General features: G+C 39.4%; 1 protein-coding gene across 2 annotated transcripts in view; it reads right to left on the bottom strand.

Moving 5' to 3' along the window:
• Positions 1 to 25,000, bottom strand: part of RELN (reelin) — a 510,603-nt gene that overhangs the window by 185,590 nt on the left and 300,013 nt on the right. For both annotated transcript variants that reach the window (XM_046020402.1, XM_046020401.1), the window contains exon 11: positions 8,531 to 8,676. In XM_046020402.1, the coding sequence (XP_045876358.1) occupies positions 8,531 to 8,676 (146 nt within the window). The remainder of the gene's footprint in view (positions 1 to 8,530; positions 8,677 to 25,000) is intronic.

Below are 25,000 nucleotides of genomic sequence, written 5' to 3' on the forward strand. Positions count from 1 at the left end.
CAATTCCCTAATGCTCCTGGATGTGTTCTAGGATACAGGTAATTACAGGGTAAGCTTCTTGAGGTGTTAGAGCTCTGCTCTTACTTCACGGAAACCCCTAGATCATCAAGACTGACTTGTGGCCAGTGGTGATCAGGCAAACCACTGAGGAAGGGCTATGGAGAAAAAAGACAAGGTTGAAGACATGGGTATCTAAACGTTTCGGTGCCAGCAGCCTCCTCCAATACCTTCCACAGAGAAATCCCATCACTGGCTGATGCTGTGCCAAGCTGTCAGAAATTAAATCACTCTGGAAGGATTCAGATTTCATTCTCTCTTTCTCTGTGTCCTCAGTAAAGATTCTATCTTGGAAGGGAAGTCAGTGGGTGTATTCTGGATGCTCGCATGGACAGCTGGTTTTTGGAGGGGGAGGAGGGGGGCTACGAACTAACTCAAGAATGGCAGAACCAAAAGCAAAGATGGTGTGTGAATGTGCTGCACATGAAAGGCTTAACATTTAATTTCTATGAAGGAGTTCCAGAACAATACGCCACTTACTTTTTTGTTATTTGAAATTTTACTGTTTTTATTTTTAAAGTATTAAAAAAATTTGCCTCAAGAGAAATCGATGTTAGAACTCAGGGCCAAAGCAAACCAGAACAAGATATACATTCTTTTAATAGCTTGTAACAAGATTACTCAGATCCATTTTAGCACTTTCACGGCTTTAAAATATATCCAATTATCACTTTAACTAATATGGTCTTTTTTCTTAATGACACTTCATTGGTTTATTTAGAGAATCCAATTTAGGTTTCATTGGCCGCTTCAACTTTATTTGTTTGCGTTTCTTCTATAGCTCATTAATTAATCTGAGTATAATTTTCCTTTGAGCACCACTTTGCTCATATCCCATTACCAACAGTAATTATAGTTGGGATAACAGCTAATTCTAAGTTTTTTGATTGCATATTATGTGCTATGCATTGTGGCAAGTGTCCTACATACTGTTGCATAAAATATCCCCTTTTAGCCTTTTTAGTGCTTAAATTTGGATTTTTTTTTATTTGATTTGAATGATCTGATTTTAATATGCCTCCTTCTCTCAGTTTTCTGGTGTATTTGTTTCTCTTCTTTGATTTTTAATTTCTTGTGTTATTGTAAATATATAGCTTACTTTTATTAAAAACTTACTTTGGAAATCTCATTTAATAAATGAATATAACTCAAATTTATTGAGTTACTGATATGTTTGAAAATTTCATTTAATAAAGATAACTCGGTCAAATTTATTGGGTTACTGATATGTTTAGGCGGATTCTTGACAAATTGTTTTCTGTTTTCTATTGACCCTGTTGTTTACTGTTTCCTTTTGTTCCTTTCCCGGCATGTATGAGACTGAGTCTTCCATGTCCTATGTGACCCTGATGTTTCAGAAGTTACAAAGTCTGTTTCTGGCTAATCTATTATTTGCATATTTACACTTAAAAGTTTTCTATTAACATTAAGAGTTATCCCAGAGCTGTATGCTCATTCCAAGCAAGATAGGAACTTTGGCAGTATTTTACTTCCTTATTCTTCTTTCCTTCTTGTCACTTTGTACTTCTCACTGAGGTTATCTGGGCTTTAATTTCAAATTTTTATTAAATTACTTTTTAAGAATCAATACTTATTTAGACTGAACTAGAGGCTTTTTTTCTTTGATCACTACTCTTTCTTGAATCTATCATATTTCTCTTAGATTAATTACCAGGAACCTATTACCTTGTAATTCTTTCAGAGAGGGTTTGGGGGGTAGTAAATTTTTTGAACCTGGTGTGTCTGAAAAGGTTTGTTTTTGTTTTGTTTTTCTCCAATTGAAGTATAATCGACATATGATATCCTATTAGTTTCAGGTGTAGATCACAGTGATTTAATATTTTTATGTATTACGAAAAGATCTCCATAAGTCTAGTTACCATATGTCTCCATAAAAAGTTATTATAATATTATTGACTATTCTACGCTGTACATTACATCCAAAGGTAGAAAGAAAAGTTAACAATGAAATCCTATGTATATAATATCCAATTTCAGTAATTGTCAAGTTGTTTGGGTTCTTTTGATATTGAATTGTGTAAGTTCTTTATATATTTTGGATTTTAACCTCTTATTGGGTATGTAATTTGCAAATACCTTTGGCCATTCAGTAGGCAGTCTTTTTGCTTTGTGGATGGCTTCCTTTGCAGTGTAAGAACTTTTAGTTTGATGTAACTTCATCTACTTTTCATAGATTTTGAAAAAAGTTGTATTTTGATTTTCATTTGTTTCAAGTATTTTTTAAAATTTTCTCTTTGAATCCTTCATTGACCTATTGGTTGTTTAGTTAATTTTAGTCTCATGTGTTTGTGTTTTTTTCAGTTTTGTTCTTGTAGCTGACTTCTAGTTTCATATGTTATAGTTAGAATAGAAGCTTGATATGATTTCAGTCTTCTTGAATTTACTGAGACTTGTTTTGTGGTCTAACATATCATCCATCCTGGTGAATGTCCCATGTACATCTGAAGAGTGTATGTTCTGCAGTTTTTGAATGAAATGTTCTCTATAGATCTATTCAGTCCATCTGGTCTAATGTGTTGTTTAAGGTCAATGTTTCCCTATTGATTTTCTGTCTGAATGATCTATCCATTGAGGTAAGTGGGGTTTTAAAGTCTCATGCTATTATTGTATTGCTGTCAATCACTCCCTTTATGTCTGTTAATATTGCTTTATATACTTAGGTGTTGCCATGTTGGGTGCATAAATATTTACGAATGTTACATCCTCCCCTGGGTTGACCTTTTTGTTATATAATCTTCTTTGTATTTTGTTATAATCAGTCTTAGTCTATTTTTTTTTAAAAATTATTTATTTCTTATTTTTTATAAACATATAATGTATTTTTATCCCCAGGGGTCTTAAAGTCTATTTTATCTGAAATGAGAATTGATACTCCAGCTTTCTTTTAATTTCTGTTTGCATGGACTATCTTTATCCATCACTTCACTTTCAGTCTGTCTGTGTCTCTGATTCTGAAGTGTCTCTTGCAGACAGAATACAAAAGGGTGTTATTTTTTTCATCCTCTCAGCCACTGTATGTGTTTTGATTGGAGCATTTAGTCCATTTACATTTAAAGTAATTATTGCTAGGTATGTACTTATTGTCATTTTATTATTTGTTTTCTGGCTATTTCTGTAGTTCTTCTCTGTTCCTTTCTTCTTCTGTTGGTCTCTTCCTTTGTGGCTTCATGATTTTCTTTAGTGTTGTTTGGGTTCCATTCTCTTGTGTTTCTATCATAGGTTTTGGGTTATGTACAGAAAACACGGTTACCACGAAGTTCTTGTATATGTATAGGAATAAAAAGGTTTTTGTTTTTTCCTAATTGTTATATGATAATTGCCTGGAGAAGAATTTTATGTTCCAAATATTTTTTTTCAGAACTAGATAACTTCTTCATTTTTTTTTTTTAAAACTCAATACTTAGTGCTACCAAGAAAAGTACTATGAATCTCACCTAGAAGCTTTTGGGATTTCTTCTTTTATCAGTGTTCTGAAGTTTCTTCCTGATGCTCTAGGACTGGATATGTTCCTATTCATATTGCTAAACACTTCATTCACAGGAACTATGTTTTTTTTTTTTTTTCTTTTTTCAATCTTGGGAACTTTTCTTCAGTAATATCTTTGAATATTTCACTCCATATATTCTCTCTGACCTCTCTTTTTGGAATTCTTATTTTTCTAACATCAGAAGAGCCAATTTCCCCCGTACTTTACATCTTTCTTTCTTATATCCAGTGACCCCAAGTTTTGGGTAGACTTCAAGACTCAAATTTCTAGCTCATTAATTTGTTCTTCAGCAGAGGAAAAAAAAACATTAAGTTTGTTTCAACAATTATATATTTTCATCTCACATCTCTATGCTTTCTCATAAAATGTCTTTTAATTTATCAAATGCAGTATGCACTCTTATCTGTCTGAGGATATTAATTATGCCTCTTATCAAATCTCCATTTGTTTATCCCATTCTTTCTGTTTTCTCAGACCTTAGTTCTTTAGTTTGATGATTTTTAAATGGAGTTGATTTTCCTCAGATTTGTTGATTCTAGATTATTTGCTTAAATTCGTATCTGTTATTTTTTTAATTTTGTTATAAAAATGGCTACTGGGCAGACGGGCCTTTACATGGGACTACCATGTTACCCCTTGAGGTTTCCAGTTACCTGGATTGCCCTGTTTCTCCATTGCAAGTATCCACATTTATTGCTTCTTCCTGCGAATAGAGGCCTCTACTTGGAAGAAGGTATACTAAGGGACTCTCCTCTTTGGCAGGCACTATCGCAAAACCTGAGCCCCATCCTTATTCCTGTGACCAGCATCTGAGTCCTGGGTCAGGGCTGAGCCATCTTTTCAGTGTCTTTTTCAACATCTGTTTGGGGCTATAGTTCCCTTCTTCCATCAGATCTTCTCTTTTCTTTTTGGGCACAACACTTTATAATTCCTGACCCAACTAGGACACATTTTTTTTGTTCGCTTCATAGTGTCATTATAGATATGTTTGCTCATTTTCTGTAATATCCAAGGATTTGGGGCAAGTGGAGAAGACTGAAGCATGCTGCGTTGATTCAATATTCTAACATTCATTACATTTGTGGAGGTCCTCTTTAACGTGAATAGTGGCAGCAGTAAAGGTATTTGAATAGCAAAAACATACAATGTTTGCATTTGGGATGAAAAAGAAGTATACAAAATCTATATGATAGCAGTGTGTGTTTCTACAAAGCTCTTTCCCACCTAAAGGCAGTCTAGGTGAGATATGGTGGTGGCTAATTAAATGAGGTATTTGTAAAGTTAAGCTGAAGCTTAAAAAGATTCACATAAATTATCAGTGTATCCATTAAGGTTTCTCTCTTGCTGAAGTAACAGATGTGTCTTTTTTTTTTTTTTTCTCAGATGTGTCTTCTTAACGAAAAAGAGAAAAAAACCTTTATGATCCCACCTAAAAAATAAATCTACCAACATTGGATTTAGGACAGTTTTGTGTATGAGAGGCAAACAGCTCTTACATCCCTATGATGTGAGATCAAATAGTTTGACTCAAATGGTAGGAAAAGAGGAACATCTGGGAAACCAGATTCCAAAAACAGTGGCCTTCTTTTTTTCTTAACATTCATATGAAGTGTTTTGAAATTATTAGAGAGGATTGCGTATTCATTTTTCTCTTTCATAATTCTTACAGGTGAAAAACATCATTAAGAGAAGTAAAAATATTATATACAGGTTAATAATTTAATTAATTTATTTAAAATTAAAAAAATTTTTTTTAAAGTAGTGACCTCAAGATTCACAGAGCTCCATCAATTCAACTGGCTTCTTGAGCACAGTGGGGATTTACTGTCTACATTTTCTATGTCAGCAGGTGAGCCAATAATGATTATCAGTGTGGGTGATGATGACAGAGATGAAGAATGAGACAAATATTTAGTAAATCTGGCTGGTAAAAAATACACATCAAGAATTTCACTACCAAATTCCTAATCTCTTTTTCTTTGCCAGCTCTTACCCTAGGTAAAAAAAAATTTCACATTAATTTGATTTTGTGATGGGCTTTTTTTCCCCTCCAAAGTTATAAATAAAAATGATCATGACAACATTCTTCCCTGGACCAGTAAAGCAACACTTGGGAGTGGGTGAAAGGGAAGCAGAGAGGAGTTACACACACACACACACACACACACACTCTCTCTCTCTCTCTCTCTCTCTCTCGGACTAAACCAGCATTTTTATCATCACTGCAAACACTGCAAACACTAGATCCTCTCATTATCCTTTTGCACCTTTATGTTATAACAGCAAGTTGGATGACTGGGCAACCAGATGAGAGCACAAATGAGGTAAATCTGGGGGCTATGGCCTGATAACTTAGGGGAAAAGCTGCAAATAGACCTACGATGTAGTTCTAGGATAATTTACTGCTTGTAGGACTGGGAGGAGTTAATTGTACAGCAATTAGAGTGGCACAGGTGCTTTTGTCAAGCACATTAGTCTATGTTATTGGAGCAGAGATCTGCTGACAAGGCCATGGCTGGAAAGTATTAGCCTCTTAACTGTGACCAAAATCCTGATACATCCTCAGGACTGAGAAGGCGCCAAAGAGCATAACTGCAACCACCTGAGTCACTGAGTGGATGGAACTTGGGCTGACGTTCCTCTGTGTGCGTCCTAACTTTAGTTCTTTTTTCAGGAATACTAACAGTTCCCTCTTTGTTTTGGAGGGTGGTGTGAATAATTTAGTTTACCACAAATTCTCTCATAACATTAGTGCTCTGTGAAGACGGAATGCCTGTTCTGTTAACGGAAATAATTTTTTGCAAGCTGTATCTCTGGACTAGTACAATAATTTTCTAAGATATGTTCAGTTTCTTCTAATATAAAATCAATTCCTTTCTAAGCTTAACTCGTGGTTTTCTGTTTGTTTATACTAAATCTTCACTAATGTTACTAACAGATTGCTGGATGGACCATTAATCCATCCAAAAAAGCTTTTCTTTGGTTCTTTTATAGACAGGCTTTGATGATACAACAAGCTGGAAAAAAAAAAAAAAAAGGAAAGGAAAAGAAAGCATTGTGGGACAGGGAATAGGTAGATATGAAAGCCATAATTAAAAATAAATTTTCTCGGGGTGCCTGGGTGGCTCAGTGGGTTAAAGCCTCTGCCTTCGGCTCAGGTTATGATCTCAGGCTCCTGGGATCGATCCCCGCATCGGGCTCTCTGCTCAGCGGGGAGCCTGCTTCCTCCTCTCTCTCTGCCTGCCTCTCTGCCTACTTGTGATCTCTGTCAAATAAATAAAACCTTTAAATAAATAAATAAATAAATAAATTTTCTCTCTCCCCAAAAGAATAGGAGTAGTAACATTGAAGTCTTTAAGAAAAGAGACAGGTAGGCAGGGATTTAGGTGGGTATGAGAGTTGTCCTCCTGGAGTTAAATTTGTGTTTCTCTCTCTGCTTTAGTAGGATGGGGGCTGGGTATCATGAAATCATCTGCATCCCCAGGGGATGTGGGTCTCACTGAAGAAGATGGATCATTACTTCCACATGGATGGTATTAGCTTGGAGAGATGAAGGAGTGGAGGTCAACAGATCTCTTGTGTTTCCAGATTTGGGACTCTCTCATAGGCAGTCAGGCTCCATAACCAGGAAAGGGGTTTGAATTGGTCTTCTGTATCAGGAATCAGAAAGGGAGAACTGATGCACTGGTGAAGGTTCTTTATCTCCAAAAGATAGGTAAAGAAGCCTTGCATGCATTGTCAAAATTCTGGACCCCATCAAAGCCCACTGGTTTGTAAGGGGAGTGGAATGAGTCCTATGTAGTATAGGGGTTATGAAAGAAAGAAGCCTAACTCTTGGGAAAATCCTGGAGATGGAACAGAGGAGCAGTAGTTGCTGGTCCCTCAAGGAGACACCCGGGCCACACTGGACATGGAACTGCCAGAGTGTTGGGAACTTCCAAGGAGAAGAACTTTATGGACTGAAGGGCTTGAGCATCACTGCTAGGCTCTGAACGAATGAGGTCCCTCAAAGTGTCAGCCTTCTTCAGAGGCATAACCTGGCCTGCCCCACAGGCTGGACTTCCTTGAGACAGGGCTCTGTCAGCCACAACAAAAATCTAGTTTTCAACAAGTGAAAGACCCTGATGTAGCAGTAAAAGGTCACAGCAGTGGTGGCAGCTTAGGCTGCTGGCCAGATCTCTGTCTATAAATCTCAGGCCCCAGGAAGACGACTGAAAGTCTCAATATAAGAGTAGTGGAAAGATTTTGTGTTCCATACACATTGAAAAAGAACTTTTTCCCAGTAAAACCTGAATCAACGAAGCTGAACTAAAAGTGCTTCAACTGTAGTTAAAACGTACTTGCAATTATAAATTTTTAATATACATTAAAGTAGTTGATTATTTTTTAAAAGATTTTATTTATTTGACAGAGACAGACACAGCAAGAGAGGGAACACAAGCAGGGGGACTGGGAGAGGGAAAGCAGACTCCATGCTGAGTAGAGAGCCCCACGTGGGGGCTCAATCCCCAGACCCTGGGATCATGACCTGAGCCAAAGGCAGATGCTGATTGATTGAGCCAGCCAAGTGCCCCAAAAGTAGCTGATTATTTAATAAAGAACATTTTGGGCAAGTCTAACCATTTGTCCCATCTGTAAGAACAACTGGCTTTGGGACACCTGGATGGCCCAGTCAGCTCAGCACCTGTCTCTTGATTTCGGCTCAGGTTGAGATCTCAGGGTGATGAGACAGAGCCCCGTGTTGGGTTCTTCACTCAGCATGGAGTCTGCTTCAGATTCTCTCTCTCTCTCTGCCCTTCCTCCTCCTGCTCTCTCTCTCTCTCAAATAAATAAATGAATCTTCTAAAAGAACAATCAATCAATATTGAATTTAACTATGATTTTGCTATTTAATAATATGCATTTAAAATATGTCCAGCGGATTAATATGAGTGCTATCCGCAGCATGGGATAGCAATTACTTACCCCGTAGGTTGGCTTTCAAATTCTTCTGACCACTGCTCTTGAATATCCTCTGTAGAAAGATCTACGTCCCGGGTGGTGGCAAAATTGAACTCACTGCCTTCATTTCCATGGAAATAAATGGAGTTCCCATCTGATTGACAGCTATGCTGTAGATGAAAAGAGAGCATGGGGTGGCTGTTGAATTGGTTTTGTAGCTGTGTCTGTCTTACTCATGTATAATTAGAGTTTTTAGAAAAGTCACGATATTATTCCCTTTATGATGGGTAGTCAAATCAGAAGAGCTTGTTACTTCTCTTTGTGTATTGTTTAATTCAATTACAGTTTCTTTCAAACTTATTAAGTTATCCCAAAAAAAGGAGTCAAGAGGCCATCTGAGCTTTGGCACTTCAGCCTTTGGTGTGAAACAAGAGTATTTTAATTGGAACAACTTCCCATCTTCACCCAGTCCTTGTCGTGGGAATTAAGTGTGATAATGACTTGTCATATATTTTCAATACTGTGCTTATGGGGCTAAATCTCACTGACCTTTTCAATATTCTATGTATTTCTGCCTTGCCATTCAAACCTTTCACAATTTGTCTGTAAGTGGGATAGGAGTCGAAGAGCCAGCTAATCAAAACATGGAATATAGAAAAGGTCAAAGTAATCCCTGATATGATCATATATTCTCAGCTACCTTTGGAATAGAAGTTTCTGGCAAGACCTAAGGAGTGTGTGATGCGCCCAGTGAAGAGCTGGGAAATTACAATCTTTGTTATTCTCTCCAAAAGCACAAGGTTTACAAAGAATAGAGAAAAAGAGTTTCTTGTAATGCTTTTTTTTTTAACCTCTATTTTTTCAGCTTAAAGTCAGAAATAAGTTCAAACTTTGGAGCTGAGTAAAGTGAGTATTTACTTTTTTGAAAATGTATTTTTGGTAGTAAGTCATATATACAGAAATACAAATAAAACAAAGAACAAATATCCTTTAAGTGTTATATACTCTTAAAATGAAATAGAAATGAGGAAAAATAATTGGACAGAAAATACAGACCCAGTGACTGTACATTCTGTAGCGCTGGGATGGTGTCCATTTTGTTCCTGCTGTGTATACAATGTTTGGCTTATAGTAGAAATTAAAAAAAAATTTGTTAAGTAATTCAATAGTGAATGAATGAATGAATGAATGATATGGCTCTGCCTTTTCAAGTAATCAATTTTTCTTTTACAGAGAGCTTGTTATGTAGAAGGCATTTAAGAAGGTAGTAGATGGAGGGGTTTATAACAAAGTACAATAATACATAATCTTTGCTCTCAAAAGAATCCCAGTCTCATTGAGAGATATCAAAGATAGGTCGCAACACTAGGCAACAGACAGTAAGTGCTAATGAGTGAGAAAAGGTAAGAATCACTGTCCAGGGCTGGTCAGTGTATAGGTGTCACGGGCGAACAGGTCTTTAACATGTTTTAAAGGATGGATAAATATCCAAGTTGAATGAAAAATATGAATGAATGACAAAGATAATCAGTAGGCATGATTTTGAGAATCTGACTGGAGGCTGACAATAAAAAAAAATCTTTAGTAATCTTAGGGATCTCTACAATATCCTGTTGGCAGTAGTGTCCTAAAATAAGGGAGTGATGTATGCAAAGAAATGTTTTATGACAATTAAACTGGTTAAGGCTGATAAAATCAATTGAAGGAGGAAACAGAATACCATTTTGAAACAGCAAATAAAGCTTCTAGAAGCTTCCAAAAGTTCAAGAGTCAGAGCATATGATCTTGGGGGAATCATTTCACAGCACTAACACATAAGACACACCCACAGAGCCCGTCATCATCTTAGATAATACTGTAGCACAAAGCATGCATCACCTGCCCGAGAATCTTCTTCACACCACAGTGAATAGAGATTATTCACAGAAGCTAAACTGAACTCATTTTATGTGATCCTAAACCCAACAGAAAAGGATCAAAACTAGGGTTCAGTTTTTTTAACTGTAGAAACTGTCAAAAGGTGACAAACCCAAGGGTCTACTGCTATTATCCTGTAAAGACTACAAATGCTAACTAAAATAACAAGGATTACTTTCCCAATAAGCCCACCAAACTCTAAGTAATTTATTTTTTTAATTTATTTTCGCATTCTGGAATCCTGATCAACTATAGCCTATGTGTATCTGGGATTAATATAAGAACACTGATATCAGTGTAGATGACACATTTAGTCATTGTCTAAGGAAAAGCCATACATGAAATATCTTTCTGTGTGAAAACAGAACAATTTAATTACAATTTAAAAGCACATATTTACATAATAAAAAGAGTGACTCACTTAACATGAAACCTTGGTCATTTTTGGCTAAACACCAACTTAATTATTTCGGTTTTGGTTTCATTTGCTTCAGAATTGTTTGTTAATATTTTAAGACTGTGTTATAAATAAGTGTTTTGCCACTCTCCAAATTTTATTTTTTTTTTATTTTTTATTTTTTTTTTTATTTTTTTTTCCCTTTTTATTTATTTTTTTTTCAGCGTAACAGTATTCATTCTTTTTGCACAACACCCAGTGCTCCATGCAAAACGTGCCCTCCCCATCACCCACCACCTGTTCCCCCAACCTCCCACCCCTGACCCTTCAAAACCCTCAGGTTGTTTTTCAGAGTCCATAGTCTCTTATGGTTCGCCTCCCCTCCCCAATGTCCATAGCCCGCTCCCCCTCTCCCAATCCCACCTCCCCCCAGCAACCCCCAGTTTGTTTTGTGAGATTAAGAGTCATTTATGGTTTGTCTCCCTCCCAATCCCATCTTGTTTCATTTATTCTTCTCCTATCCCCCTACCCCCCCCATGTTGCTTCTCCATGTCCTCATATCAGGGAGATCATATGAATTTTATATTATTAAGATATTTGATATATATTTTAATTTAGTTGAGATGGAAGATTTATGTAAAAAAAGTCATTATACAACTAGATACTGTTTAACTGAATATTGTTAAACTGATTTCCAGAAATTAAAATCAGTTGGTGTTTTAGAAAAATAGAAATAATTTTTTAAAAGATTTTATTTATTTATTTGACAGACAGAGGTCACAAGCAGGCAGAGAAGCAGGCAGAGAGAGAGGAGGAAGCAGGCTCCCCACCGAGCAGAGAGCCCGATGTGGGGCTCCATCTCAGGACCCTGGGATTATGACCTGAGCTGAAGGCAGAGGCTTTAACCCACTGAGCCACCCAGGCACTCCAAAATAGAAATAATTTTAAAGGATCTTTTTGTTATTTTTGTAAGGACCTATTTAGCCAGAGCGACTCCATCTTGGTTAAAAGCCATTTTAAATCCCCCGCCCCACCCCCCCAGAGAAACTTACTTAGAAGCAAGTCTGGGAAACCAGTAAAATATGGTCAGCTAGTTCCTAATAACAGAGCCCAGAATACAAGGACAAGTCGGGCCAGGTGGAGACATCCAATCAGTAAGAAACACATACTTTTCCCCTAACCACCAAAGAATGTAAACCCCGCCGTTTGGGCGCCAACCTTGAGCACCAATTCTGACCAGAGTAATAGGTTAGGTCAAACAGCTACTATAGGGTAAATTGTAGTTCAACTGGCCACCTGCGTGTGACCTAACATGACTACCCTCTCACTGGCCACCTATGTGTGGCCAGAATTTTGCTCTATAAAAGGTAGTCTGTAAGATGGGGAGGGGCCGCCTTCTTCAGAGGCGGCCCTGACCGGTCAGTCAGTCAGTTCTTGAGCCTGTAAACTGGGGGTGGTCGCTCTCTTTGGTGAGGGCCCTGGCGGGTCAGTCTGACTTCTAATGCTTAGCACAGAATAAAGCTTTGCATAACTTTCACCTTGTTTCAGTCTTGTTCTCCTGACCAATCAGCCTAACTTCTAATACTTATCATAAAATAAAGCTTTAAATAACTTTACCTTTGTCTCAGTCTCGTTTCATTTAATAATGGACCTAACAATTTTGCTATTACCAAATACATTTGGTAGTTGAATAGATCACTTGTAATTGTATAATTACTGAAAATTATCTACCAAATATACATTTTTTTTTAAAAGATTTTATTTATTTATTTGACAGGCAGAGATCACAAGTAGGCAGAGAGGCAGGCAGAGAGAGAGAGAGAGGAAGCAGGCTCCCCGCTGAGCAGGGGAGTCCGATGCGGGGCTCGATCCCAGGACCCTGGGATCATGACCTGAGCTGAAGGCAGAGGCCTTAACCCCCTGAGCCACCCAGGTGCCCCCAAATATACATTTTTGACACTATGACTACAGAAGGTTAGCGTATGAAACAAGTAATATTTACTGTATCAAGGATAAATAAAGCAATCTGAAAAAATATTACTACTCACCTTAACTGAATGTCATCCAATTTTCACGCTAACATAATAGGATCTAAAAACTAGTAGGATCTATCTTTGGTAAGTTTCCATGAAAGAGATAATGGTATTGTTTGGGGCATAATTTTATTATTTCTATAGGGAAGGAGTTGTTCTTTAACAGCTTTTAGTAAAAGAAGAATAATACCAAATCTAAAATCAAACAGAGGGGGCAGTGGTTTAGAACAATCAGTGCTATCTTAATCCTGTCTGTCAGGCTGAAGGGAAGATTCGCAGTTGGCTCTCTTCTCCCTTCCCAAATAGGCCCAAAGTCTTCTGGGTGTGGAGGGGAACAAGTACTACTCTTTACAGGTTTTCTTCTCCATAGTCTTAATGCTGCAACGCAGTACCAAAAAAAGGTTGTGACAGCAGCCACAGCTCGGCGGGAGGTGGCTTGACCTCCCCTCTCTCTGAGCAAGATGCCCATTTTCTGGGCAGTGGGGCCGCGGGACCCACAGAACACTCACAGCAACGGTTGGCTGCTTGACTCCCCGCCATGCTAACAGATCGGGAGACAACTTCTGACTCTGCCATTCCGAGTGGAGCCCGATGTTTTCAAGGTGTGGAGTTGGTAACATGAACCAGCAGGGTCATATTGAGATGATAGAACAGGGGATAGTGTGTGGGAAACTGGTGTATTCCTGAGTCATCTGAGCAGGAACAGGCTTCCTGAGAGGCTTACTGTATATAGGCCTTGTATTTAAGAATCCTGGGATGGGGCACCTGGGTGGCTCAGTGGGTTAAAGCCTCTGCCTTCAGCTCAGGTCGTGATCCCGGGGTCCTGGGATCGATCCCTGCATCAGCATCGGCTCTCTGCTCAGCAGGAAGCCTGCTTCCTCCTCTCTCTCTCTGCCTGCCTCTTGGCCTACTTGTGATCTCTGTCTGTCAAATAAAGAAATTAAAAAAAAAAAAAAAAGAATCCTGGGGAAGGGGGTGCCTGGGTGGCTCAGAGGGTTAAGCCTCTGCCTTCAGCTCAGGTCGTGATCTCAGGGTCCTGGGATTGAGCCCTGAATCGGGCTCTCTGCTCAGCTGGGAGCCTGCTTCCCCCTCTCTTGCTGCCTACCTCTCTGCCTACTTGTGATCTTTATGTCAAATAAATAAATAAAATCTTAAAAAAAAAAGAAAGAATCTGGGGAAAGGTAGGGGGACCATTGAGGGCTTGCATTCTGAGGATCCCTAAATCAATCACAAGGCAAGTTAGAGTTCCCTGTGAATTCTATATTACGATTTGTCACAGGGGTTCAAAACCTTAGGATGGGCCTGGTTTCCCAGATGCTCTCTGAACTCAGAATTTTTTTTTTTAAATTAAAAAATTTTTATTTATTTATTTGACAGAGAGATAGAGAGCACAAGTAGGCAGAGCGGCAGTGGGGGGAGAGGGAGAAGCAGATTCCCCACCGAGCAGGGAGCCTGATGTGGGGCTCGATCCCAGCACTCAGGGATCATGACCTGAGCAGGAGGCGGAGGCTTCACTGACTGAGCCACCCAGGCGCCCCCCCAACTCAGAACTGCCTGAATGCATTTGGACTGAGATAGAATCGTCTTGTTTGATAGTACATTTCTGCCTCTGGATGGGAACCCGTGCCCTGAAAAATCTACCTCCATTAACTCAGCGCTTAGTGAATTGAGGAGATGAAGGCTGGAAAAGAACAAAATCCTAGACACCAAAACCAATCAAGATGACAAGAAATGAAGACTCAGTTGCTTTCCAACCTCAAGGTGTCTCAGGATTGGAATCAGAAGCCTGTTTCAATGCATTTGCTCTACTTAATAGCTACATGGTTTTGCATAAGTCAGTTAACACCCGCAGGCCTCAGTTTCTCGGGCTATGGGATGATGTCAATAATATCTGTTCCCTAGGGGTGCTGTTAGAAGCACAAATAGTATGACCTGTGGAAGTGTGTTTCTGAAACGTCTGAGTGCTGTACAATAATCCCTTTTTTTTTTCCTGTATAGTTTTTCTAAAAATAAGCGGTTGGAGCCCATACTCTTAGCAGTAGGGGAAAGAGAAATAGAAACATATGTAAACCCATTTTTAATTGTGTTTCTCATTACCATAGTCATTAAAATGCTTCAGGTCAACTTCAGACCTTTAGTAAAATGTAAAAGAATTTGTCCCACAATAGCCATATGCTAAAAATACTGCAAACATTCATTCACATTTAGGGCAGATAGAAGCATCAATTAGAGCTTTAAAGGCCCTCCAAATTTTGGCAGATTACCAAAAATCCTCTGAGGACAGGAAAACTTAATAATGCAAGATGTCGTTGCCACTTTTTTTTTTTTTTTGCAGATGAACTTGCATTGTGTAGTATCAGTATACTCTGTTAAAATCCAAGAGAAATGTGCACTGAGAGTATGAGAAGAATTTCAGAAAACTGCTCTCAGTGATTTTAATACCCAGCTGTTTTTATTTAGCATCTATTCAAACTCATGTCATTTTTATGTAATAACAATTAAAATCTAAACAAGGTCGTAAGACAGTTATACGTCTAACTTTGTGAGATACATGAGCTCTTGATCTGATAAAAATAGGAATATTTTGGAATTCAGGAGTATTTTGAGCATACTAAGAATCCATCAAGGTTTTTTTGTCTTTTTGAGCAAATGATCATAAAATTTGATTTCCTGAGTTACAGCTTTTGACTTACTCATGGTGGATACATATCAGGTAAGTAAGCATGTATTTGGGGCAAAATAATGGTATAAATTCTGAAGATGGATCTAACTATTTCTATTTCTAGCCCTCCCAATGTGCATTGATTGTAATTATTTTTACTTTGTGTCACTATTTTAGCACTGATCAATGACATATACTTCATAGTTCCAAGCACCAGAGATCGTCAATTTTTAAAAATCCCTTAAATATAGTCCGTATTTGTTCCTATTTGTCAATCGAAAATATTTTCCTACTTTGCAGCTCAACGCGTTTCCTTTACTTGAAAAGCAGAACACAGTGTAGCTAAGTGACAAGAATTTGCCATTCAGTAAACCATCAACAGGAAACATCAGTGCAAATTCCTCAATATAACAAGTCCTTGGCCATAATTCAGGATAGCATTTTTCTAAGGCTGCTCCCTTTATCCTCTGCAAATGTTAATGACTTCACCTCTGTACTTGTAAAAATACTCACGATTGCCCCCACCATAGTTTAATTAGGTATTCATCAAAGACGAACACCGAGGCACCTCTTAATATTATCTCCCTGGGGTCTAATGGCCCTGATGCTTCTTTCAGGCATCTGTAGCCTTACAATTTATTTTTTTTGACGCTATCCTTTTTGTTGGAATGAGCATATTGGGCATTTGGGCAATGCCAGCTTGCAGAGAGCTGGTGGCAGATGGAATGAAATCTGCCTAGTATGCCTTCCCCTCCACATGAGCAGAGAGCCATCCATTTCCTCCATTAAGGAGTTGTCACTCAGCCCACCCAGCTGGAAGACCATTTTTGATAGCCAAGCTGGCTGGTGGCAGACAATTCAGATACAAAGTGCACTTTAAAAGGAAGCTAAAACATCATTTGTAGGAAAATTGAAAATGCATGGCCTCCACCACAGCCAATGTTTTAATGACTGTAATATTTTAAGTGATTATTTTTGCCACTTCAGATTGCTCCTTAGAGAGGAGAGCTTTTTTAATTAAAATCTAGGCAAGGCAAATAGATGAGATATGAGGAGCAGAGGAAAGAGAAATAAGATGAATAAAATTAATTAAAATGGCATTGTTGGCAGAGTCATAAATTAGCCAATATCTGGCTAGAAATAAAATAAGTTGGTAGAGGAGCTCCTGGATTACACTGGGATGTGTGATTGAGTGACTGGAAATTGACTGACTTACAGCTTACACATCGTTGTGTTTCCTAAGCCTTTCTCTGAGCCAGAGCTATCATCATATAGAAATACATATTTCCTACATCCCAGGTCAATGGTCTTTAAAGAATCAGACTTTCATGCTATATTTAAAAAAAATCAAAATAGGAAGAGAATGATTTCTCTCATGAGGCAAAATGAATTTCTGCCATTTTCCACACATTCAATTTCTAGGCAATTTAATGCCAGTTAAAAAATGGAAAACTTGGCTATGAACACAGTCCAGGTGCAGGAGGGCTGAAGTGCATTTTCTCTAGTCAACACAATGGACTCAGCCATGGTGAGTGAATTTTAGGGAGCTTAAAGAATAGATTTTCTCATTATTTTCTGGATTCATTAAGCATTCACATTTGAGCCACTTTGTACCAAGATTCATAAAGTTTCGATTTATGGTATATTTTGTGACAAGTGTATAATTACTTGGCAACAGTTATGACAACTCCAAAGTGGCAACAGTGACAGATTTGAATTGGAGTAATGAGAGTAAGAATAACAATGTAAAATTCCATAGGGCGGTTGTTAACCTTGTCTATGGAGATCAACTTGACTTTCACAGGGTCTGAGGTTTTTGGACTTGCCTTCTCAAATTAAGGCTGAGGATGCCAGGTACAATGTGGGAGGCTACAAGAAACTGAGGAACGAAAAGGCTGGCTTTCTAGTAAAACACACGTCATAACTGTTTGATCTTGGAGAAGCCATTGGCCTCTCTGAGCCTCTGTCTTTTCATCTGTGAAATGGGAGTAATTGTGAGGATTAGATGAGATACTCTTGGTGACATGCCTCCTAAAGACTGGCGTATCTCAAGAAATTGGTAAAAGTTCATTGCCCCGTCTTCATTCATTCGCTTAACAAACTTTACTTCATTCATTTGCTTAACAAACCTTCCTCAGTGAGTGTCACTGGACAGGTTACCATGCTATGTCCTGCACTAGGCACAGAAATGATGAAAAATGTTATGTTTCTGACGTTCCTATAAAGTAAAATAAATCTCATGGAACATGGCGCTAATTAGTGATTAAATGTGGTAGCTTCAGATCAAAACCAAACAAAAAAGGTGCACCAGTCAGGGAGGCTCTGGCGGTTTGTCTGACTAGTTACTTCCAGTAGAATTTACCAGAATTATTTGATTCCATGTTATTGCCATCCTTGTCACGGTGATTTGGCCCAATTCCATGTTTCACTAATGTTATTCCCCAGTAATTACTGTACAAATAGGCAGCATCGGAGGGAAATTGTGAAAAGCACACTACTTATGTTTAACCCTTCATCCCCAAAGTACTCTTATTAACTTGACAAATTATATTCTGGCTCATTCTACGATATCATGCATCCACCTCTTGGGGGAAACATGACAATAAGAGCAATGCAATCCAAAGTGAAGAACATCCCAAGCAAAGGGAATTTAGGTAGACAGCATGCAATTAACCAGGCTGGAACCCGGCCAGAGAGATCATAGTTAACATTCCGATTCTTAATGGAAAAAGACATGGGAACATGGACTAGCCACAAGTCTTACTGAGCTCAGGTTTATCCTCATTAGAAAGCCGGGACTCAAATCCCTCAAGTTACACACCAGATAGTTTCCAGTACAGCGATTTGCAAAGCACGTTTCTGGAAAGTGTATCTGATTTCCTCCTGTTTGTCCTGATAATGTGAAAAAGAATATAAAATCATTGACTGGATTGTCTGGGGTGCTTGATTTCTGGAAGACAAGTTGGGCATTATAGTAGTCAGGTCTTGATCTGCTAGGGGATTACATCCCCCAAAAGGCACGATTAAAAGGGAGCTCTGCTTTGAGTGTGATCACCCCTTTCACCATTCATCTTAGGTTTTCCTCACTAGCCTCAACCTGCATGAAGACTTCGAATTTTCAGACAAATTAATTTACACGTTTTCTTAATTTGGACATAATGACCTTTTATTCTGCATTAACAGTTCCACAATTCATGACAAAAGTACTAGACAGGTGACAGCAGAATCCCAAAATGAAAGCTCCAGTTCTTATTCAGGACTGGAGACGTGCCTAGTGTCCACTGGGACAATGAATTTGGCAAATGCTTCATGTACAAGAGCTATAAGAAAATTAATAGACTCTCCTGTTCTGACTTAACGCTCCCCCTTAATGGGTTGTTGATTTACCTAATGGCTGTTGTCTTCATTAGGGCCTTTGGTGTTTGTTAAACAGGAAAATTGTCATTATTACTGCATATTTATCAACAGTAAATGTAATAAAGAGGAAGCAGTAACAGAGAAAAGATTAACGTATGACTCTTCTAAATTCTGTATACTTAGTTATTCCAAATCCCTGGAACTACATTGGAAAAACTTAATAAATCACTTTTAAAAGAAATTTCTTTTAAATACACGTGATCAAAGCACGGCCCATGCTAAAGGACAAAGCTTCCTCACAGAATCTGTGACGTCTAGCACTGATTTACTTCTCAACACAAGTTGACATAAATGTGTAGAAGGAGTAATCTGGAATTCTTTGCTAGCTACGCAATGAACTCAGGTAATAAAGAGAGAAAGATTAGCAGGTGCAGGCCCAGCAATCAGAGTGGGAAGAGTTCTTAACAATAAAAAATATGCGGAACGGCACCTATCTCACAGTGATCTGCATTTAATCTGCGGGTCAATTCCAGAGGCTACAGAAGCCAGTGATTTATGCCTTTGCAAGCCGGATGTAACCAGGCTGGCTGAGCGGATATAAACATTTATTAATTGTGACTGAGCAAAACACACGCACTCTCTCTCTCTCTCACACACACACAAACGCACAGATACCTAAGAGCCACGAATGATTCATGCTTTCAAAATACAAATTTGGCTGCCACCAAAGATGAGAGTGAACAAACAAAATGAAGCACGTGCTTGACCAAGAGTCCCCTCCGTGACACATCAATCCATTTGGAATCTCTGTTTCGTGGGTACTATGAAAAGGTGAGGAAAACAGAAAAAACAAAACAAAACAAAACAAAAAAACCAACAAAACCCAAACACTTGCTCACAGCTCTTTCCTCATCGTCTGCCCCTGGGTTCTCCTATGACTGCCTCACTGATCTTTGTGGCTTTTCTCTTTGACAGTGAGTTACGGACAGCAGGCAGCTAGCTGAAGGAGCTCCAGGCTGGCCCTCCACAAACTTACATTTAGTGTTTGTCTTTGACCTTGAAATGAAGGATGTTGTCAGATTGAAGGCTGTATGTTTGAGGAGCTGGAAAGAGATAGCTTTGATGGAACTGTCCAGATGTTTCAAGAGTGACTAAGGAAAATGGAGAGCTAAGCCTCCAGTTATGGACGCCCAGTGTTTACCGACTAGAGAAACAAAACTTGGATGATACAGCCTTCCTCCTGGTGCTGGTGCGTAGGAAGCCTTCGTGAGATGCTATCACGACGACTCTCCCTATTGTTGTTGTCACTACTGTTTATCACCATAGGGTCACTATTATTATTTATTATTGCTCAGCACCAACACTAACACAAGTATCATTCCTGAATATGAGACGCCTACCCAAGGTGAAATGCTGATCCTTGATACTCTAAGTCTTCACTGGAAAGGGCTAGAAAATCGATTCATTTCCCATAAACCTTGATGGCAAAACCAAGACCACTGTCACAGAGTTGGAGCACCGGAAGACGCCCTAAGATGAACTGTTGCCCCATTTTAGGCAGGAAGAATGTGCCTCCCACTTTCGAATGTGGCACAAACTCCCGCAGCCACCTGGCCAGGAGACGTGTGCCTGCAAGCTGGGGGATGGGCGCCGTGGGTGCCCTGAGCTCTTCTAGCAACTGCAGATGAACCGGCAGAGGACACTCCATGTCTTTTGAATAGGAACAATGGACACAAATAGTTCTTGATTCTTCTAGAAATCATATACAAAAGTTAAAAAGGGACGTGGTATTCTGGAAATGAAGGCAAAATCATCTTAACCAGTAATTAAGGCAGGTGATTCAATACTGAGTAGCCTTCAGTCTGCTTGCCTTGTGAGGCCACAGTCTGCTTCCTTTGGGGTCTTGCTAATGAGGGTGGTGCTCTGGGGGGCTTTTCAACGTGCAGCACTGTATTTATTGGCATTTAGAACCCCATCTACTTGGCCACGAACAAAGGGCTGCTTAGGGATTTGTGGGACATAAATTGCCATCATGATCGTAATTAGAAGCATAAGAATGTGGTGTGCCTTTATTCCACATGGACAAGTTTTCTGGAAAAACATTGGAAGATGAGTCAGGCAAGGCCATGCACTTGTAAAGAGAACAGAGGAGAAACATAGGAAGAACAGATGAATCCCATAACCTCTTGAAGCTTACCAACCCCAAATCAAAAAGCACAACAAATGTAAGGCCAGATTCGATATTAAAAGCCAATACTGTTATACATCTATTTTATGTTAATTACCCAAGAGCCAACAGATGGTAATGGCCTTCTACCAACCCAGGGCAGATTTAAACCGGTGACCTATAATTGCAATTCTCCAGATCACATAAACTCCTTAAGTTAATTACTCTATTTGGTCTTATATCATTTTGCCCTACTCGAGATAAACAAGAACGGGTTCAGATGAAATGAATTGAATATTCCCAAAGAAACTGAAGCAAAAAAATCTAAAGAAGACAAGGAGAAATATGCACTGGGAATGTGAATCATTTTCCTCTTTCCGATCTGACCTGACACCCTCAAACACTATTTTCAAGGTCATCAGCTAGGCAGTTTACATACTCAACTCCTTTCTATTCCCTTGTTTTATGAACAGTAGCATTTAAGAAAATCATTTGTTGTTAATAATAGAAACTATTATAATTCTGATTACATGAGTGGCATTGAAACTTAATTCCAGTGGAAACCACTTCTTATTTTGATTGCCAAAGGTTACATGTATGGGCAACACTTGTGTCTGACCTAATCATTTTAATGCATTTGATTCTGACATTACTTCAATGACGTATAAGAATGACATAATTTGGGGCACCTGGGTGGCTCAGTGGGTTAGGCCTCTGCCTTCGGCTCAGGTCATGATCCCAGGGTCCTGGGATCAAGCCCCACATGGGGCTCTCTGCTCAGCAGGGAGCCTGCTTCCCTTCCTCTCTCTCTCTCTGCCTGCCTCTCTGCCTACCTGTGATTTCTGTCTGTCAAATAAATAAATAAATAAATCTTTTAAAAAAAAGAATGACATAATTTGTGAGGTCTGTATTTTTTCTATCCCATTTTCCCTCACCTAATAATCTGAGTTGTCAGCTCAATCTTTTGCCTTCCACACATTTTCCTCTATGTTCACTTCTTTTTGGAGCCTATTCTCAAAGTTTCAATAAAGAGGACACATATTTATTAAACTCTCTCTAGGTGCTGGGGACTGTTGTAAGGGCTTTATATGTATTTTCTTATTTAATGATCACAGCTTGGGTGGATATTGTTATTATCTCCCTTACAGATGAAGATACTGAGGAACTAAGAGATTTAATAAGTTGCCCCAAACCACATGGCTAATAAACGGTAAAGCCAAGATTTGAACCAATGTAGTTAAACCCATTTTCTTCAGAGTTTTACTGTCTTCAGTTTCATTCACAGTATTTTCAGCTCTCTCCAAGTCATCATTGAATATGAAATTCATCTTCCTCCCTCACAAACTAGATCCTCAGGTTATTTTTTCTACCTTTTCATTCATTCCGTTAACACTGAACAACAATCCATCACGTCCAAACACTGGAGATTCAAAGAGTTGACATAGTGCCCGAGCTTAAGAAGATGAACTTCTCCCCAGGGAGAGGGACATGTAAATGGAAAGCAAGGTTGTAAATACCTCTCATAGAGGTATATGTCCTGTGTAAGAGAAAACACGAACTACTCCACATTCCAAGGTGAGGGTAGGACGGACCAACTACAAGGATCCAGCGAAAGAGGTAAAAAACAGCTTGGTTACTCACTCACACTGCCAGGATACAAACTCAAAGTTGGTGTGAGTAGGAAGCTGGGCAGCAGAGAAATGATTTCTTTAGAGAGGGCTGGTGGTGACCTACGCATCCCACCCATGACCGCAGCAGGGGAGGAAGGTCCTTCTTCTCTCCTCAAGCCTGGTGCACTGGTGTTCAAGGACAGCACTTGGATGGTATGCTGAATGAGCTTGAACTTGTGCCAAGACCGGCCTGGAGGATGGCAACATAAGAAGAGGGCTGTGCTTAGAAGTAGCTCCTCTCCCCCCAGTCATGGATGCAAGGTGAATGTTTACTAGAGAGCTTGGGTCCATGGACACAAGAAACAGCCTACTTTGTCTACGATCCTACCCCAAATGGCTCCCAGGAGGGGCAAGAAGCCCTCAGTGGAAATAGGTTGTAATCACCAACCCGAGGCCCCATGGCTGGACGAGGAAGCAGTGATGAGAGATGCATCAAAGAACAGCAGGTGAAAGATCCCAAGCATTAGTGAGGAGCCCGGAGATCTCCAAAGAGCCCAAAGGTAGACTGAAGAGAGAGCCAGCTGTGACGGCTTGCCAGGCCAAGGCATCAGTAATTCCAGCTTCTAACAGTAACTGCCTCCCGCTGCTTCCGCTTCCCCCACATGCAGTCCTGGAGGGTTCAGGGGCTGACATGTATGGGGTGGTGAGGAAGGAGAAGGAGCTGACCACCGCCCCACCATGTAGCAGACCTAAGCTGGAGGAGGGGAGAAGCTATGGATGAAGCTTGGAGCTTAGGTGATTACGGTGAACCGATCATATCTGTTATTGAACTGAGACTGTCTGAGAGACTAAAATGATCAGATGACTTATTTGGTCTCTTAGCGGTCTTGGGACCTGCAAAGAGGACAGAGATAAAGAAGCTCTGACTGAACCTGAGTGGTCACTGGGGGGAAACAAAGAGACCTGTTTTCCACAGCCAGTTTCCAACCCCAATTCCTGCTTGTTCAACCCCATAGTTACAACAACAAAGAGAGGAGGGAGACATGAACAATGCAGCGAGTTCACACAGACAATGACTTTGGAATTGGGTCCTTAAGGAGGCTGGGGAATTACTAGGCAGAGAAAAAAGAAGGCGGAAAAAACTATCTAAAGTGTAGGAGTGTGAAATTTTGTGTTGTGTGTGTGAGGTTGGAGCAGAGCGGAGCAGGAGATGAGGATGCAAGGAACCAGGACCATGAAAATAAAATCATCTGGAAGAGTGTGCAGGAGAAGAAAGAGGCTAGTGCTTGGGTCGAACTTAACTAAATCCTAATGTATAAAAAGCAGTCATCTGGAGGGAGTGCAAATGGAAAAAAGCTGGAGCCAGATGGAGAAAGAGAAAAAACAAGAATCTATTAACCTAAGTCAGAGAGTGATGGGGAAGAAAATGGGCAGATAGTTTAACAAATGGATGTTGGGAAGAAACACAGGACAAACAGAATCATACCAGTTTCTATTAATGACCTCTAAGAGTAAAGCCATATGGTGAATGAAATCAAGATCAAGTCAGATTCCTCTATGTGAGTCTCTGGCTCTCCCATAAGTGAGAGGGATATTTTGGACAAGTTACTCAACATTTCTATATCTGCTTTCCACATCTATAAGATGGGGCTAATATAGCACCTGCTTTATTGGTTTATAAAGATGGAATATAAAAAAAGGTAAAATTATATGAGATGAATTATATGAAATCCTGTGTGTGTGTCTGTGTGTGTGTGTGTGTGTCTGTGTGTGTGCGCAGGCATGCTCCTGGAACAGTGAGCCCTCAGTAAAAACTAGCCCTTATTACCTAGATTAAGAGTATTCTGGGGGCGCCTGGGTGGCTCAGTGGGTTAAAGCCGCTGCCTTCGGCTCAGGTCATGGTCCCAGGGTCCTGGGATCGAGCCCCATGTCGGGCTCTCTGCTCAGCGGGAAGCCTACTTCCTCCTTTCTCTCTGCCTGCCTCTCTGCCTAGTTGTGATTTCTCTCTGTCAAATAAATAAAATATTAAAAAAAAAAAAAGAGTATTCTGTCTGTGCTTGGACATTTTTTTCTGCAACTGAGCTCTGTTTTGTAATTAAGCATACTTTCTCGATTGCTGTTAGGCTCACTCTTCGATTTAGTTAAGATGTAAACGTCTTGGAGACTTTTACTGAATATAGAAAAGGTAATATGTAGGTAGAACAAGCAAACAGACAATAACCCTCAAAACTAAAAGCCCCAAATAAAACAATGTTTAAAACATGCCCTGTGACCAATAGGAACATGGAAATGCACTTACGCATTTTAATTGGTTCTATTTAGTTTTTGTTTCAGACGCCATCAAGTGAAGG

The sequence above is a fragment of the Meles meles genome, chromosome 10 (assembly GCF_922984935.1).
Source record: "Meles meles chromosome 10, mMelMel3.1 paternal haplotype, whole genome shotgun sequence".
Classification (NCBI taxonomy): domain Eukaryota; kingdom Metazoa; phylum Chordata; class Mammalia; order Carnivora; family Mustelidae; genus Meles; species Meles meles.